The 17,847-nt window shown below is 42.0% G+C and overlaps 2 protein-coding genes across 3 annotated transcripts; one reads left to right on the forward strand and one right to left on the reverse strand.

Moving 5' to 3' along the window:
- Positions 1 to 260: 260 nt before the first annotated feature.
- NDUFA8 (NADH:ubiquinone oxidoreductase subunit A8) lies at positions 261 to 3,871 on the reverse strand. 2 transcript variants are annotated; one of them, XM_074161211.1, is made up of 4 exons: positions 3,762 to 3,871; positions 3,508 to 3,671; positions 2,319 to 2,484; positions 261 to 1,854 (listed from the first exon to the last, which is right to left on the reverse strand). In XM_074161211.1, the coding sequence occupies exons 1-4, from the start codon at positions 3,810 to 3,812 to the stop codon at positions 1,717 to 1,719; spliced, it is 519 nt and encodes a 172-aa protein (XP_074017312.1). In that variant the 5' UTR covers positions 3,813 to 3,871; the 3' UTR covers positions 261 to 1,716. The 2 variants fall into 2 exon arrangements, with proteins under 2 accessions (XP_074017312.1, XP_074017313.1); XM_074161212.1 differs by having other exon boundaries at positions 1,608 to 1,854; positions 3,529 to 3,671; positions 3,762 to 3,812.
- Positions 3,872 to 3,986: 115 nt separating this feature from the next.
- On the forward strand, positions 3,987 to 17,384 carry MORN5 (MORN repeat containing 5). The gene is made up of 5 exons (XM_074161010.1): positions 3,987 to 4,033; positions 4,115 to 4,262; positions 4,551 to 4,662; positions 5,554 to 5,685; positions 17,305 to 17,384. Exons 1-5 carry the CDS (start codon positions 3,987 to 3,989, stop codon positions 17,382 to 17,384), a joined length of 519 nt encoding a protein of 172 aa, XP_074017111.1.
- Positions 17,385 to 17,847: the final 463 nt, after the last annotated feature.

Below are 17,847 nucleotides of genomic sequence, written 5' to 3' on the forward strand. Positions count from 1 at the left end.
GCTTCGAGTTCCAGCCAGCACAGAGTACACAGAGTAGCACCAACCCACGAGCCACAAGGCATGAGCTATTTTTAGATAAATGTTATACAATTTTCCCTCAAGCTCCATGGATCAGAAACACATGCTGCAGCTCCAGGCCCGTTACAGTTTAGTGCTACCCGAAACAAGGAGATGGTAAACCTTCCAGCTCCTAGTAACGGCCAGGCTGCTTGTGCCAGCCGATGCAGGCGGGATGCAGGAACAACCACAAAACCACGGAAGAAAGGCAAAAAACAAATTTAATCTTTGTACCTCACGGATCAGGGAATCTCCAGAAGAGCACCCAAGCAGAGGCACGCAAGCAGGGGACGCAGGCACCGCGGAGCGAGAGAGAGTCCTTGTTAGCAAGGGAGGGAGAGAGGGGGAGCTCACGCTTGCTGTCCTGGCCTGTTATTTCGAGGATCGAGGCAGGCAGTTTTCTGCTGTGCTTTGATCTTCCTCAAGGGCAGGGCAGGAATCTCGGGCACGTTCAATAAGGTGCCCCTGAGCCCACCCCAGGCCTACGTTATCTAAGTGCACATGTTCTACTTGTTGAGCACGTAAGGCTGAACAACAATTAGTGTGATATATGTGTTTTCCAGCACCTCACACTCAAGTCACTTGAGCGTGTTGACAGTCCTCCTCGCCGATCTTCCATTACTTACCCACACTGCTCAAGGAGCAAAGCACTGCCCATGTCCTTCCTACGGCTCAGGCTACACCATCTGGCCCAGACAAAGCTAAACTGCAGATGTCTTCATGAAAAAAAGTTCATTTCATTTTTTTCTGACCTTCGTAATAAGTTTCTTGCTATTGGGTGGAAATAGACGAAAGACTAGATCTACTTCCTACAAAACATATGACTTTTAGATATTGTAGAAAAGACTAATTAAAGAAAGCTGATTTACTCACCTATCCAAAAGCCTACCACAGTGAAACAACGGGAAGGATCTGCCCCAAACCCCTCAAGTCAGGGCCCTGAGACAGAAGACAAGCCACCTTCTTGCACTGCTTAATGGGACAGGAGATCATTTTCCCTTAAAGGTGTTGCAAATTTAGTGCAACTTTTCTGAAATAGCTTGTGTTCCCTCAATAAAAATAAATTAAAAAGAAGCCACTAACGTAGCTGCATGAGAAACGAGTAGCTGGCAAGGAGAACATGGGTCTTTACGTCCTTGTACCTAGCAAACACCACATATTCACACTAAATCCTTGCTCCAAGACAGGTTTTAAGCTAAATCTATACAGGCAGAGTCCCTTGGAAAAAAAATGCACAATTATCAGTTGCAAGACTAAGGGAAGACATTAACGACTTGTTTGTTCTCAAGGCTTCCTTGACCCAAGTGACAGTGCTCTCAACCAGTAAGTAGAGTCTCATGCCAGTTTTTGTTTGAAGGGGTAGTCAAAGACTCCAGCTACATTTATAGACATCTCAGACACACCTGGTAGCCACTACCAAGCAACTGGCATCACTAGTGTTAAGACGGTCCTACAGGCTACAGGACTGCAGAGATCACTGTGTAAAACAGGGAAATACATTTTTTCAGTTGCTGTGATGTGCGAGTATGTTTAAAGAAAACATGCCATGTAACGGTTTGGGGTTCTTTAATGATTAAAGTTATACCCAACGCATACCGGACAATTTACATTTGCAAACAATACAACTTTGCACTTCAGTTACAGCACAGCCTGCCCACTTTACCAGGACCAGAAAAAGAGCCTACTGCCAAATGGAGAGGGCTTCAGCTCTCCTTCAATGGGTGGATTTGGCTCTGGTCTAGGTCTAGAGTGATAGGCATTCTCAGGCATAGGACGGTCTGTCTTCACTTTCGTGACCTGGAAGAAAAAAGAAATTGTAAGACTTCCCACAGCATTTAACAGAAAAGGTAGACTCGGTCAAACTTAAAGAAAGATCTACCAAGTACCACCAAATGACAACTGCTGATCTGATGAGAGCTTCTATTTTCCAAAAAAAAAAAAAAAAAGGGAGGGAAGGGGCATTTCAATCATAACTACAGTGTGGTTCTACGTGTGCGTGAGCTTCACTCCTAAAGGAAAGGTCTCTGTGCTAGGAAGAGCAAGAACATAAGAGCAAGTGGCGTTGTTTAAGTGCAAATCTTCGGGGAAAGCAACCCTACAGAATGCAGAGTCCTGACTTCTAGTAAAGTCCACAAGCTTCCAGTGTTGAGTTCATGAATCACCTTCTGGCTGGGAGAAGGGTTTGAGACCTGATCTGGGCACAATGTCCATAAGAAGTGAGAGAAGAATCTGCCTATCCAATCAAAAAGGTATGAAGTTACCTTAGAGAGCTGTCCCAGATCCGGTCTCACCCAACCCAACTTCTCCAGCACACAGTTATCAAACACTGCCTGCTGCTTTCGGCATCGACGGAGCTCCTGCAAGTTGGTATAGTCAATGCACGTCCAGTACTCAGTAAATGGCTCCGCACAGTGCGTCTTAATCTTCCTGTAAGAAAAAGATCACAGGAAGAAAACGTTAGCAAGTGTTGTACATTTAATGTTTTTCTCTCTCACTCATTCAAACCTCAATTTTTGATAAAGTGTGTTTGTAGTTTTAAGTTCTCAGAAACATTTAAAGTCTTCAGAAAAGTCAATATCTGCAGCATCATTAAACAGAACTTCATACCAACACCAGTAAAATCTGCATCACTGTAGCTACAAGTAGGGATAGCAATAACTTAACTAATATGTAGAAGGTATTCTTGCTAGATAGATATACACAGCTCCTCCATATGGGATCCCTGTTTTGCCAAGTAACTTAGCGTACGTTACACAATGCTCTAATGCTTCCAAATTAATTTGGTGTCTCAAGCCCAAGAAGACATGCTTAGGACAGAGGTTTCCAGTTACTAACTGCTATGCTCTAAGTGGACACGCTATGAGCGAATTAAACTAGGCCTTTTGCTAGCAACAAATCTTGTTCTGAAGGCACAAGAGCATGTGCCTTGATCTACATTTTTGGTCATATGAGGTAAATTGTGCATCTACCTGACCTTTCACAGTGGTACACCTGTGAAACAGAAAGGAGAGACAACACAAAGCAGAGGTTGGTTTCCTGGATTTCATAATACAGGTGCAAGATGCAGAAGCAGCAAGCCTTCCGCTACTCCCCCAACCCCCCCCCCAATTCCTTTGCTAACCCAAGAAAAACCTGAGCCACCTACTCTGGAGAAGAGGCCATAGAGTTTCATATGAAAGGATAAATTAAAGTATAAATAAAGGAAGAAAACAAAAAAGGGCACGGCCTCTATTCTCAAGAGGTAAAGTTTAGGAAGCAACAATAAAGCCTCTGAATTTGTGGTGGTAGCAGCATTTTTAATTAAACTCAGTGACCGCCAGCAGTCGAATAGCAAAGCTCGGCAAGGACGCACTACGCCAGGAGACCCCAAAACACCTTCACCTCAGGGCAGAGGAGGCCTCGGCGGGGTGGCCGCGGGGGCAGCCTGGCTGGGGGGGGGGTCCCGCTCACCTGAAGAATTCGAGGGCGCACTGGTTGACCTGACGGCCCTCCCGTAGGCACTTGCGCGGGTCCTTCTCCTCCCAACGGCACAGCATGAACTCCTTGTTGGGCCGGTCGCACTGCGAGCCGTAGTGGTGGGCCGCGGCCTTCAGCACGGCCGAGCTGACCGTCACCTACAGCGGGGCAGAGCGGCAATGGGGGGCGGCCTGCCTCGGCGCCGGCCCGGCGGGGGAAGGGCCCGGCGGCGGCGGTCGCTCACTCACCTCCTGCACGTCGAGCTCCTCCAGGGAGGGCACCTGCAGGGAGCCGGGCATGGCGGCGGCGCCGCTCTCCTTGAGCTCCCCTCAGCGCCCGCCGTCACCGCGCACGCGCCGCCGGCGAGGGGCGGGGAGTGCGCATGCGCGGCGGCCGCGGAGGGCGGGGCTTTCTCTCCCCCTCCCCCGCCGCGGCGTTGCCATGGAGACGCGGCCGCGCCGGGCCGGGCCGCCATGGAGGTGACGGGCGGCCGTTACTACGGGGACACCGTGAGGAGCAGGTGGGCCCGGTGGGGCGCGGGGCTGCCCGCTCCTCCTCCCTCTCTCCTTCCTTCCTTCCTCAACCGCCCTGTCTCTTCCAGGATGGAGGGACTGGGCTTCTACACGCTGCCGACGGGCGCCGAGTACCGGGGAGAGCTGAAGGACGGGATGTTTGAGGGCGAGGGAGAACTGCTGTTCCCCAACGGCGGCAGATACCGGGCGGTCTGGCACCGCGGGGTGCCCACGCAGGTATCCCGGGTGCGGGGGTCCTCACCCCAAGGGGCCTCCCTGGAGGCCACGCTGCTGGGAAAGTTTTGGGGTGAAATACGCAGATTTCCGAGCCAAGCCGATTTTTTGCCCCCTCAGCTCGTGGCCGGTGTCCCGCAGATGCGGTTCCCAACCCTACCTGAGCCCCAGCTGACCCCTGCGCTGGCTCTGCTCAGCTAACGCGCGGTTTTGGCAGCGGGAACGCTGGCCCCGTTCGTGCTCCATCCATCCATCACGTTTATTAACTCTGTGCTTGAACATGTTTTGCAGGGGAAATACACTTTCGCAGATGGTCTCGAATACAAAGATAAAAAATGGCATTACTGTGACGGCTACGACAGAAGATTTTATACAGAAATCTGTTCTGGTCTTAAACCAGCAGGTACTGAATTGCGTTTGCGATCCTAAGAGTCTGGAAGGAATTAAACTAACAACTTTGCTTAAGAAAGATTAATTCGGCTACATGAGTAACATGGAGCAGAAACGCTCTGGCTAATTTCAGGACCTGACCGTACGACGCTGCCAGAAGAATGCTGACACCACCTTCCACCAGCACAACCCACAGCACGGTCTCTCCTGGAGCGATGACCCCGCAGGACGGGGCTCTGTTATCTACAGCTCTTCATATCCCCATTAACCCTTTTGTACATTTCACCTTCAGCGTGCTTTTAATATAGGAAAGTTGAGCAAAAGCAATTAATTTACATCCAGAACACCAAATAAAGTTTGAATGCAGCTATCCCACATAGCTTTTTAGTAGGTACCAAAATAAACATTTGTGTCTGGCCTATATTTTTACTGAAGGCTTTGATAATGTCATTATTTGTCTGTGGTCAAAAGGTGAAAAGATTTATAAGGACCAAGTGAGTAAAAGCTGTAACGTAATACATAAAATACTCTTCTTTCTACAAAGAATATTTTAGCGATGACATGTAGTTGTTCTGTGAGGCCAGCAAGACTCTCCTGGCCCCGTTTTTGGAGTTTGGGGTCATATTTATAATGTTAGCTTAGTGGGCTGAATCACGGGACCGCAATGAGGAAATCAAAGTGATATCTTCTTATCACACACTTTTTGTGTATGGATTTTTCCATTTTCATTTTTTTCCATCTGCAAAATTGGCAAAATGTTTTATAAGATTTATTGTAAGGTAACAGCATTGTTTTTATAGCAAATGCCATGGAGATGTAATATTTGTTAGTTGTCTTGATCAAAGACACAAATGGGAAAAAAAAAGCAAAATAAAGAAAACCCTTTGTGTTTTTTTTTCTTCAGGCATTTCTCAGCTTACAAATCTGGATCCTCCCAGAAAAATCCCAATAGGATGTTATGACTGTGGCGATGGATTCTATAGTCCTGAAACCAGAGTTGTTGTTGACTACAAACACAGATTTCTGAGAAACGCAGGTATGATTAACTACTTCTGCAAGGTAAACTAAAATGAGTTTATTTGTCATATCTTCTAGGATGCGTGATTAAAGCTAAAACATAAAAAAAATCCATAATTTGATTCTGTTATCACAGAGCTAAAATATTTTTTACTTATTTATTTTTATCAGCGATTTATGTATCCCCAGAGTTGTATAAATCATGTTTTGCAAAATTACAATGAAGTATTCCCAGGTAGACATGATTATTTTATTACCGTTTGGTATGTTCATCTCAGGAAAATCTTCAGTCTCTTCCATTATGATCTCAAGCAAGGGAGTGGTTGTAAGGTGTACATCACTGATCCTGAAAGCTAATAAACTCTCTGTTGTGAACCGGCTAAGTGCTTAAGCATGTGCTTATCTCTACATGGTAAAATAGTCCATTTCATTGAAGTGAGTCTTAGGGCTGTGTTTAAATGCCTTGCTGAACAGGAAACTTTCTTGTCACCTTGTAGGGCTGTGTTTTGAGTAGACCCTGGCAAATATTGGGTCTTGTGGATGAGTCTCTAAATTAATAAGCCTTGGGGAAAATTAGTTCTCATCAAGCCAAAAGAGAAACTTTTCAAATTAAAAACACTGCCCAAACAGTTGACAACAGAATAACACAAAAAAATGTCATCTGACCTGAAACAAACACTTTGTGTTCTATTGAACCTTTGTTTTTATCACGTTTTTAGCATAAAATTTTTTTAAACGAAAATGATTTCTGAAAGCAACCACCCACCCCCCCCACTTTTTTTTTTTTTTTTTTTTTTTTACCCAAATGTCCAAATTGCAAGACCTGGTGTTTCTAGAAGACAAAACATTTCCTTTTCAGTGTGCCACAGTTTAACAGTTTTGTTGCTTGGAAACTCCATTTTTCAGCAAATTTACTATTTGTTGAAAAAATTCTGCTCAGCTCTACTTACAAGAGCTGTTATAAGTATGCACTGTGATATTGGAGGAGGGAAGTGAAGGGGGGGTTAAATGAATTGGAGATACCATCTGCTATAAAGTATACCCTATGATACATGGCCTGTTTTATAAACGTTGAATAAAAACTGATCTAGATTATTACAAATGGCATTGATCCAAAATACTGGAATGCAGTGGGCCTACTGATGAGGAAGATAAGCAACATGCTTTCCAAAAACACAGGAACCTACACAGATTAGTACAGGAGGGAACGCCTTGGAATTCAATTTATTGTTTTTTAATCTGTTCTTTGAACTCATTGTCCTTTATGACATTTATCTCAAACCCTACAAATTATATCAATCAATATTCGCTACCCAGACCAGCGCAGCGTGCAGTCTGACGGAGCAGTTGGAGATGTGCTTTGTGTGGCCGGTCCATTGAGAGCCCTGTACACAAAGTTAAACTTGTTGATGTGAGTGTGAAGAAGGAATGTGTCATGTAGGCCAGACCCTTCCTCTCAAGAAGATGAAGACAATTGAAAAACCCGGCACTTGTTCAACATCAGAGGAACTCTTACCGCCCCAGGAGAGATGATTCAGGGCACAAGGCCACTGCAGTAAAGAAAAAAAAAAAATTAAAAAAACCCCAGCTGTAAGCAGAAGAAACTGAGGAAGAGGCTGGGATGACAGGGAACAGATCCAGAATTACTCCATTATAGGTTGGGCAGGAAGGAGCAGGAAAACCTCCAGGCTTCCAGCCAAGTCTTGAAAGCATCAAAAGCAGATGGTAGGAAGCATTCAGGAAGTTCTTACAACAGCTTGACAGGTTTACCAAAATGACACTATCTTCCTCAGGTCTGGCAGCAGGCTTGCAGAATACTCCAGTTCTCACCTTTCACCCTGGCCCTATTATGAAGCAATTTCTGATTGTTTCTCGGCTGTTTGTGAAAGAGGGCAAGGAAACATGCAGCCTTGGCACTGACTTGCCAGCACAACTGGCAGCATCCAGGTACCATTCTAAAAGAGAAGAAAATAGGCACCATTTGGAACTACTGAGTTTGCTTCCACCACTTCTTCGTCAAGATGAGTGTGCGTAGGGTGCCGTAGAGACTCTGGTTAAATTTGGCAAGCCTTGCCTTTCACGAGCATGGAGGTCTGATACTCATTTACTTAAAGAACTCTTACTGTTAAAGCAGTGCAAAGGCCCATCATGAAAACATAATCAGGCCCAGGGAACGAAATGACAGCAACAGTTTTGTTATACGTTTTTATCTAGTAAAGTTTTCCAAATTCTCATTACACTCTTGCAGCTATTACTCCGTCCCTAAACCTCTCTTTCCTCAGGGATGCTCAAATTTCTCTTGATTCTCCATGTGTTCTTCAATCTTTTTTTTTTTCCTCCCCAGTATTCCGAAGTACACAAAATTGGACACATAAATAAGAATGGGAATGCTTATTTGTAAGAAGATACGTTGTTTATTTTGAATAGATACTGGGACTAGGCTCCTGTTTCACTAGGAGTATTACTTTTTTATTTTTTCCTCCCCAGAAATAGGACTCCTGGCACCTTTGTAAGAGAGCTTGGTCAATAGAACGATGGGAAGATTTCCCGATTTTTCAGTAAAAAGTAGAAAATATATGATGTTCTGTTTAATGCAAAGAAAAGAGGTACAAGAAGAGCAGTGACATTCAGGTTTTGGGACCCCTGAATATCAGAGAAGCCCATAGCTTTCAAAGAGAAAATACCATCAAAGACAGAATTTTTTTCTACTGAGATGGAAAAGATTATAGGAGATTGCTTGGGTCACCTCTCTTTTGATGAAAAGCAAAGATACTTCTGATGAAAATTGCTCTGTTTCTCCTGTGGTTCTCCCAAGGATGGGTTAAATAATATAAAACATGCTCTTGCTCTTTGTAATATGAGAATAGTTGTGCTGCCACTTTCATAATCCATCTTCAGGTTTAATTAGTATGTGTATGGTGTATAGGGTGGTTTTCTATACTGCAGTCAATATTACCTGAAATATGTGCATCTCTTCATATAACATCAAGAGCAGGAAGACATAAAGCCTGCCTTTACACAAAAAGTTCAGTCAGGTAACTGAATTAACATGCACATTATTAAGAGCAGGATTAGGCCCGGAAAACCAGAACAAGTGTCTTATTAAGAGGAGAGGTTTTGGTGTTGCTGCAATCCCAAATCAGCCAGCAATCAGCTTAGGATTTCTACAAGCCTGAAAGTCATGTAAAAAGCAGCAGGAAAAAATCCTGCTGCTTCAGGAATCATTATGAGCTGAAAAGGTCAAGATTCAAGAACATTATTTTTTTATAGTTTAGAAAAGTCTGGGTTTAGAACGTCTGAGGTTCCTTGGTTGTGAGGCTGACCCAACTCCACAGGCAAGGGTGTGAAGCCATTTTAATTCTAAGCCTTAGTAATCACAGACTTACAGTTTCCTCACGTTGTTACCTTGGGATGAAGGTTCTCATGCTTGGTCTGAAAGAATTTAGAAGCAAAATTTTTTGGAAAGTCGGCAGCAATGTATTCATCCATTTCAGGTTTATCCAAGTACGCAAATCCATGAAATAAATCTCCTACATTTAGACTTTCTCATCTTACGACTCAGATCTGACTTGCACCAAGTGCTTTTTGGGAAATGTAGACTTTGACTTGTCTGAAAAATGTAGTTGAGAAACAGAGCCATAACCACTCAATAATTATGCAGGGTAATATTTCTGTACCTACCCTCATGTACCCCAAACACATGCAGATGTTTGCGTGCTCTTTCTCATAAACTACTGGAGAATTGGGTGTGGGATGGGGACCTGGCAATTTTTCAGGCCTGGAGTATTTCTGGAAAAAAGACAGCAAGTTTAAGTTAAAGTCGACTGTGGTGCAGGAAAAAAAGATTGACTGCATTTAGGGATCATGCACGGAGCTTTATTCCCCGTTCTTCTTTGAAATTGCCCATTCTGATGATGGAGGGAGTGGATGAACAGTCTGATTCCAGGCTAGTCCCTAGTCATTGCCTAAGAATGTAAGAGTTGTTTTGGCAGATGCCCTTTGCAATGGAGAGGAAAGCCCCAGCAATACACATACAGAGGGAATATAGTATTTTTGTGCGAATGAATTTAGCTTCCCATAGATTTAAATGTCTACTTATAACGCAGGACCATTTAATCTTTTGTACATTTGTTTCTTTTTTATTTGACTTAAGATACTGAATTTAGATGAGGTTTAGTTCCTACATATTGAAACTCTTAAAAGCTCTTCAAATAATTGTTCTTTGGATACTTGTTAAGCTAAAGAAATCAGTTTTGATCGGCAGTAAAAGTTCATGCTATTTTAAGTGCAATGCTATAGCTATTTTCTGTTGTATATTTAATCATTTTGAATTATATGTCATGTAAAAGATTTTAGCTCTGGGGCATTTGCCAGATGGCTGATTCTGCATTTCACACAACAAAAGAAATAATGTTTGTGTAAAGCTCTTAAAAATAGTTGGTAATCAGTATATTCTACAACGAATAGGATCCAGACCTGTTTGGAAAAAAAAAACAGCTTTTGCAGAAATTAATTTAGAGGATTTGGTCTCTACCTCTGGGCTCTGAACAAAACAAATTGTGTCTATTGTTTGCTGATTTTTTAACATTTAACAAGTTAACTGAATTGTAAATTTTACTCATTTTTATGTTAAATGCCATTTATTGCAATCCATTGATCTTTTTTTCTCTTTGGCTGACAAACTTATTTCTGAAAGCAGGGTTTTGTAAAACAGAGAGCCAATACTACTCTCCCTTTACACAAGTAGAGCATACGAATGTGAGTAGCCCTTTGCTTTTCTTGCAGCAGCTGAAGTACTTGTCCTTTTTACTGCTAACTCTTATTTCTTGCCTCTTTGATTCATATTCCTCCAAAATACCACTACAAAATATGTTTTTTCTCTCTGCTATGGCACTCAGCTTGTTTTCTTTGCCCGCAAGACTCTACACAAGTCCATACAAATTCATCTTTTGGTCACGTCTCCTCCAACCCCCAAATGCTTTTTTCCCTTATGTCTAGTCCCAGGACGTAGTTTTTCTGCCCACATTCATACAATTCCAGTTTTCTGGTGCTTGCTTTCCAGATTCACTGCTTCTATGCTGGTCAGAAGATTTGAAAATTATTACATTAAGAGGAAGGTTAGAAATGGTATTAAAGCTCTTTCATCTGGATCGTCAAGCATCACTCAACTATCTCTTCCTATTTTTTAGTTAGATAGCTTTGGTCCTACTGTGAGAGCTTTGGACCTAAATAATGTCCAATGCTTAACAAATAAATTAGTTGAGGAGCCAGATCTTAGAAGGAGGAGAGGCAGAACATTAGCAAGTATCAAACTGGGGACTGCTGAGTGGGCAAGGCAAATGAATGAGTATTGAAGTGAAGATGGCAGAAGGAAATTGAGTCTTCTTTATATTAAGAAAAGACACGAGATGTAGTTTCACGTCTATTCTTACTTTACGCTGAACTCTTTTTAAGATGTTGTACCAATTCTCCTACCCATCATATGCTCTTTTCGTATTTTTTTATATAGAAAAGCGTTAAGATCAGGCACATTTTGAATGCCATTGCAAAACACATACTTATTATGTCTTTCTCAGCGTCAAAGTCTGCTCAGGTGACAGAGATATTGGAGACTTCTCCATGTAACCAAGAAAATGTTTTTAGATTAAATTTGGCTTACATGCTTTAATATAAAGTACCCTCCATTCAGTAAAATAGATTATGAACCCATATGATTTATATGCAATACTATAACCAACAATGATAATATTAATGTATGCATCACGGTGTAGGTTACTACAGCAATTTCAGTAGCTATAGCTTTTGCAGATATATTGTTCCTTGTGGTTTCCTGATCTTAAAATACTTATCGTTTTGAAAACTGTGAAAGTTTCAGTTCCAAATAGTGGCATGCCAAGAATAACAATGCTGTTTGCGTGCTGGCCATCCCATTGTGAATCCATTAGATAGGTTATACAAAAGTCTTATAGGCACTTACATTGAACTATACAGTTCATGTGAAAACAAGTTTTACAAGAGATGGAAAGTTCATTTGGGGGCCATTTTGGAATTACAGTAATTAAAAGTAAATGGAAGGGTGAGAATTTGTGGGTGGAAGCAAAGGTTAATTGAAAACATATTTTCCATTTTCTTGCCAGCCTTGACGTTGGTGGGGTCAGGTGCAGTAAGGAAAGTGGTGCTAGGGACCGGGAGTGGGGGCAGTGGAAATGAAAGGGGTGTGCCAGGCAGAATCCGTGGCTGAGATGCTATCACATGTGATTGTAATTGTCTAGTGGAAGAACATGATAAACTGCACTGCGGGTGATGGGAGGAGTCAGGCCTGTGAAAGAATTAAATGATATTGTTGTTTACAATGGTCTGTGTGTGACTGGCCCTCTGCAAACAGAGAGGAAACTCAGCTCTTGTTCAAGAATTGTCTATTGTAAACATACTCTCTTACAAACTATAGCCATGGAAAGCTGCTCTTACCACATGGCTGTGTCCTCAGTGTGCGCCGGAGCTGTGAGCCTCCGATTGTCCTGATGGAGGGACATACCAGTGCACATCTACTGCCCTCCCTGCTCACAAGGCCTTTAACAGAAGCGAGAGTGAGCAAAGGGACGATGCACACTCACGTCTGGTCCCAACTCGCCTTTGGGCAGAGGAGGAAGCCAAGGATCTGAATTTTGGAGTGCATCAGGCCTCCAGTGTAGACAAAGCCTTTAAGACACGAAGAAGGTAGATCCAGAAGCCTACACGACAACACTGCTGTTTACTGAGGGTCTCCACTCTGCATCATGGCAGACCTCTAAGCATGCAGAGTCGTAGGAAGTCTCTCACAGCTGGGGTTTCCATAAGCAACACAGAAACGCGATAGCTAGAAACAAATAATTTTAAACTTTGCAATATGCATTTAATATAGGAAGATTAAATGCACCTAAATTACAGTGTATTTTCAAGTCGTCCCTTGGAAGCACCCTGAAGCAAGCCCACCCTGAATTTTCAGCTGTTTCTAATCCCAGTTGAGAGATAAATCTGGAGTGTGTAGTTGGGGAAGTCTCTTCTGCCACTACTTTTAGACCGAACATTGAAAATTAGACAAGTGGTTTCATTTTGCAGAGATGTTGAGCCAAATCCACTGGGCTGCAGTTTGAGCTCACCATGGAATACACCTAACAGCATTTTTGGCAGACACCTGTTTGGACTTTGCTGATGTTTGGAGCTTGCCCTAAAGCCACCCAAAAGAAGGAAGAAACTTGCAAAGCAGTATTTGTTGAGAAGAACTAATTTTGAAATGGGCTACTTAGAGGAACAGTACAACTAACAGATTTAGCTGGGTCTTATTTGCCTAAAAAGACTCTATCCAAACTGACCTGTTGGCTGTGTAGACAGTGTCCAACAGGAGAGCAGTAGGACTTGCACCCCTGGTTAATCACCTACTGTGGGCAGATGCTCTTTCTGGACACCAGTCGTGCAGGTGGCTACGAGGGTTGGCTCCGTATGCCTCTGCCTGCTTAACGAAAACAGCCTGAATTAATTACAGAAATAAAAGACAAGCTGTGCCAGTTTGGGCTGGCTGAGGATCTGGCCCACAATATTCAAAATATATTTTGTGGGGGCTGGAAAACTGATCTTATTTTTGATTGAGACACAAGAAAATAATTCAAAAGAATCACTCAATACTTACATTTATTCTAAGAGTTCATCCATTAAGATCTCTTGCTATCTCCATTTCAAGATTTCAGTGATACATCATGATAATAATCATTATATTTCACTAACTTCAGAAGAAATAACTTCTTAACATTTACTAACTGAACAAGGATACACCAGATTGCAATAAAATTTTCAGACACGGCTTTTTTTCTTTACCTTCAAATATCAGCATGGTTAGTCCTGTTTCAGCAAAGTCTGTTCCATGAATGTATATTCTACTGAGGAAAAGCTAAAAAAATGGATAAACTTTTAGAGATAAATATGCTGACACAAAATTCAGCACACATGAAGAACCCCATACTACCTAATTGTGCACAGGGTGATAATTTACCACTGATTAAAGAGTTTGTATTTTTTTCAAATCTTTTTTAAAGGGAAAATTACTTCTGAAGGTGAAGATGTGCTTAGACAATCATATTAACATATTCAAACAATTGCAATTTGCAAAATAGTAATTACAACTCACTATCTGGTAGCATTAATCAAACTTCAAGGTTTAATTCCATTTTAAATATTGATGAAATGTGATTCTCCAATCTAACCCTGGTGTTGCAGGGTTATGGAAGCAGCCAGTGACAGAAAAAGAGGAACGTGTAGTTAACAAGCAGCTGCCACAAAGAAGGATCGGCATCTGTGATTTAAATTGTTAGCTGCACAGTCAGGTAGAGTGTAAAAAGGGTAGTCAAGAGGCTGTTAAGTCCATTGCTGCCAATTACTAACAATCAGGGAGGAGCTTTAAGACTTGTTCAGTACAATAAACCCAGTTTGTCTTGTTTCAGGGGTTACTACTGAAGAGGTTGCAGCTGCACTGATTCAAATAGCCCTAAAACTACAGTAATTATCAACCAGTCTTCTTTAGTGTAGCAAAAGTATGTTTTACCATAGCTTAACTCTTTACATTCTAATATTTCCCTGCCTCTTCCCACATAGCTAGCCCTGGACCCATTCTCATCTCTGGGTTTGTGGTTCTTCTCTCTGTGTTGGATCAATTATTTCATTTCCCCTTACCCTGACCAAGGACCAGTAGCACGGTACGGCTGGGCTGGATGGCAATTCTACAGATTTGCTTTAGGCTATTTTTTGGAGTATAGAGTCATTACATCTATTTTTCACATACAAAGTTGGAATCCATATAGCTCATTCAGTTTTTACATCTGATTAAGCTATATGCAAGTTAAGCAGCACTTATGAACATCTACTTAATTTACATGGAATCAGATCACTGCATAAACTGAGACATTTTAGGGCTGGTCCTGGGAGGCTAAAATCCTTAGAGCAACCTGCCTTGTGTGCTTTCCCAGGAGACCACGATGATCCAGAGCACAGAAGGAAACAGCCTAGGCAAACCAAGGATGTGTTGGAAACCTGAAAGCCAAGTTAGCAGCTGCCTTTCTTAGTGCTTACAGCCTTGATGCTCAGCTAAGGGAGTGCTGTATATTTCTCACTAGGAAGGCTGATTATTCCTAGTACTGAGATGAGCCGTGTATATCTGTTCCCAAATAGGAGCTAGATAGCAGGGATGTAAGTTTTGTTTATTCCTTCACCATGGCAGAAATAGACAAAGTTTCATTTTCTTGCAATTATTACAGGCTCAGATAAACTATTTATTTTTTTTTTTTTAGTTAAGGCGATTCCAGCTAAAATCACAGACTACCCAGGTTGGACAATATCTATTCTAGCCAAGGCGCACGTGATCACGTCGTTACCGTGCTGGAACACCTAGTGCATAGAACAAAAGCCAGCACATTGATTATGGCTTTGATGTTGTTTTTAAGGAAGCTTAAGGACCACATTTGCATTCCTGCTGCAGCCCTCAGTGGAATCTCTGCCTCTCTAAGGGCTGCGTGGTCTTTAAGCAAGATTCAGTGCTTATCTTTTTAATTTCCCTTTTAGCATATTTTTCAGCGTTTATTTTCTCCTAGTTTGTGCCCAAAAAAGAAATGTGCCGTTAATGGTGTATTTTGTTACGGACCTATTGATTCATAGGCATAGGAAATAAAAAAGAGATCACGTCAGCAAAAAACAGAAAGAGCCGAACTTAGCTATTCTATCCAAACGGTAACATTTTTCAGTCATTAGAGCCAGCCCACAGGCTGAGCTGTTGTAACAATGGCAGCACAAGTGTGTTCCCCAACCCATTCACGGTCACTGGGGTGATGCTCAAAGCTGGGCACTCTCCACCAAAACCCAGCTTTTGCAAGCCAGCAGCCTCAAGAGGGGAGTGAGAAGAGGGTCAGTAGGCACAAGCCAGCACTTTGTCTGGAAATCAGTGACTATGCGAAGAGCAAACTGGAGAGCAGGGTCTTAGGGAAAACCTCCCGCAACTCACTGGCCTTTCTGACTACCAGTTGTCAGGGGTGGCAGACGAGTGCTGCCGTTCAGACAAGGGACAAATGCCTTGGCACATGCTTTTCCTTAAGCCTTTTGCCAGGATGCCAACAGAGCTGCATGTGAGCAGCACCTTCGGAGAAGCGAAGGCGTGCACTCAACTCAGCCAGGAATGGAAAAAAAAAAAAAAGAAAAAAAAAAGGAAAGACAAAGCTGACTTGATTCGAAACCCACTGCAATCAGTAAGATTAACCCCCAAGCTTGAAGACTTGTGCATCAGACCTAATTTATCACATACCCTCCTGTGAACTTTCCCTTCGTAGGTCAGCACAACTTCATTCCCGAGGACTTTTCTACCTTTTGCATTTGAAATGCTAATGTGTCGCTTTAACTTAAAAGTACAACTGTACAGTCAAAAGATCTCCATGAAAATTTGACTCCTTACAAGCAACATGCTTCTTTCTTGATCTGTTTTGACCTACCCAAGCAGGAGCTCAGCAGTGGTGTGGAAGTGGGATTACACACTATGCCAAGCGATGGTCACGGTACCGGGACTACAGCCCCCTCGGCTCCATCCTTCTTACAATCATCTATTCTTTCAGGTTATAAGGGCTGCTACAAACTCCTTAAAATTTAGATGGAGGCAGGTTAGAAGCACACATCACAAGCAGCTAATATGAATTTGCTAAGACACTGGTAAACACAAGAAGCAGCTCTAATACATTTCATTTATATAAAAATAAATACAGGTATTGTTTTAAGTAATACTTTGATTTTTTTTTCTGAGGCTTTTTGAAGTACGTTTTTCCTGTTCTACTACACAGATCTCTTTCCCCCTACACAAACACAAAAGAAAAGGCTGCAGAACACTCTTTGGATACAAGACTATGTAAAACCCTGGAATTAAGAAGCCACAATTTAACATTTGCCAACTTATTTTTTTGAAATCCTACACAAATTTCTATTCAAACTTTGCTGGATAGTTGTTTTTCTCTACATCGTCTTTGATTTTTTTTTTCTTTCAACACTGTCATCATGCTCTGAGAATAAATATGACAGACGTGAATACTAACAAGGGACACAGAAGATGGTCTAAAATATGTCTAACGGTCACTACATCAGCTTCTCGATACCTGTCATAATGTACATTTCACAAACAGCACTGAAAGAAAAGCTGTAAGACAAGAAACCCAGGTTTTGACTATAGATTTTTCTTCACCTTCCCTTTCCATAGACCAACAAGCAATGCAAACTCAAAATTGTAAAAATCTGAATCTTCATTTCTGATAGTTTCAACATATCTCCTGCACATCTCCTGCCAAAGTCAAAACCCATAATATGTGTAAATCTCATAGTTCTGCCCAAGCTAATCTTATCAAACAGACGAATAATCAGTCATTGCCATAGATCCAGTACCTCCTGCCTTGACAAATTCCAACACAACAGCACACAATCCTTTAAAGAAACAAACAAAAAAATGCGTTCTAAGAGATGCCAATGGCTAAAAATTGATTTATTTCTCAAAAGAATAATCGCTTGTTTGAGCTGAACCCTAGTGATGCAAAGAGCAGATCTGACATGGCGATATTTGGTGTTCCCTTTATCTCCCCTTTAGATGATGAGGAGCATGAATGGATCATTCGGACCTGCCGGAAAGCTTGGGGTAAAACAACTGAACATAAACTGAAACCATGAAAACAGTTTTTGCTAGATGTTAATATTCCAAAGCAGGTAATCTGATTCACAATAAATCTAATTTGTCCTTGTGGATTTGTCTCGCCCTTCCCCTCTACAGGAATATAATCTTGTCGTCATCTTTGTCAGCACAAACAAAAATGGAAATAATCATTTAATCAGTCATGCTGAGAAAAAGCCATGGAAAAAAAGCAGACTGTACTCACAATAATATTCCTGAGAGGTGTGTAGTGTAGTATATATACACGTTATTAAGCCTGAAAACAATTTGTTAAAAAGAGTGCCTCAGATTCAGTGTTGAAGTCATTCAAATCCATCTTAATCAACATTATTTTCCCAGATTTTAGTTAGCTGTCCTGGTGAATTCCTTTCCTCTCTTTTTGCTCAGTACTTTCATATTGATTGATCATTGTAATAATGTACACCAGAGGTATTCTTTAATGACTGGTTTGCTAACTAGGAA

This window comes from Numenius arquata, chromosome 19, assembly GCF_964106895.1.
Source record: "Numenius arquata chromosome 19, bNumArq3.hap1.1, whole genome shotgun sequence".
NCBI classification, from domain to species: Eukaryota; Metazoa; Chordata; class Aves; order Charadriiformes; family Scolopacidae; genus Numenius; species Numenius arquata.

Coding starts and splice junctions, on each gene's coding strand:
- NDUFA8 (XM_074161211.1), bottom strand. CDS start 3,812: ATGCCCGGCTCCCTGCAGGTGCCCTCCCTGGAGGAGCTCGACGTGCAG. Junction 3,672..3,761: donor AGGAGCTCGACGTGCAGGAG/GTGAGTGAGCGA, acceptor GCCCCGCTGTAG/GTGACGGTCAGCTCGGCCGT. Junction 1,855..2,318: donor ATCTGGGACAGCTCTCTAAG/GTAACTTCATAC, acceptor TTTTTCTTCCAG/GTCACGAAAGTGAAGACAGA.
- MORN5 (XM_074161010.1), top strand. CDS start 3,987: ATGGAGGTGACGGGCGGCCGTTACTACGGGGACACCGTGAGGAGCAG. Junction 4,263..4,550: donor ACCGCGGGGTGCCCACGCAG/GTATCCCGGGTG, acceptor CATGTTTTGCAG/GGGAAATACACTTTCGCAGA. Junction 5,686..17,304: donor CAGATTTCTGAGAAACGCAG/GTATGATTAACT, acceptor TCTCCCCTTTAG/ATGATGAGGAGCATGAATGG.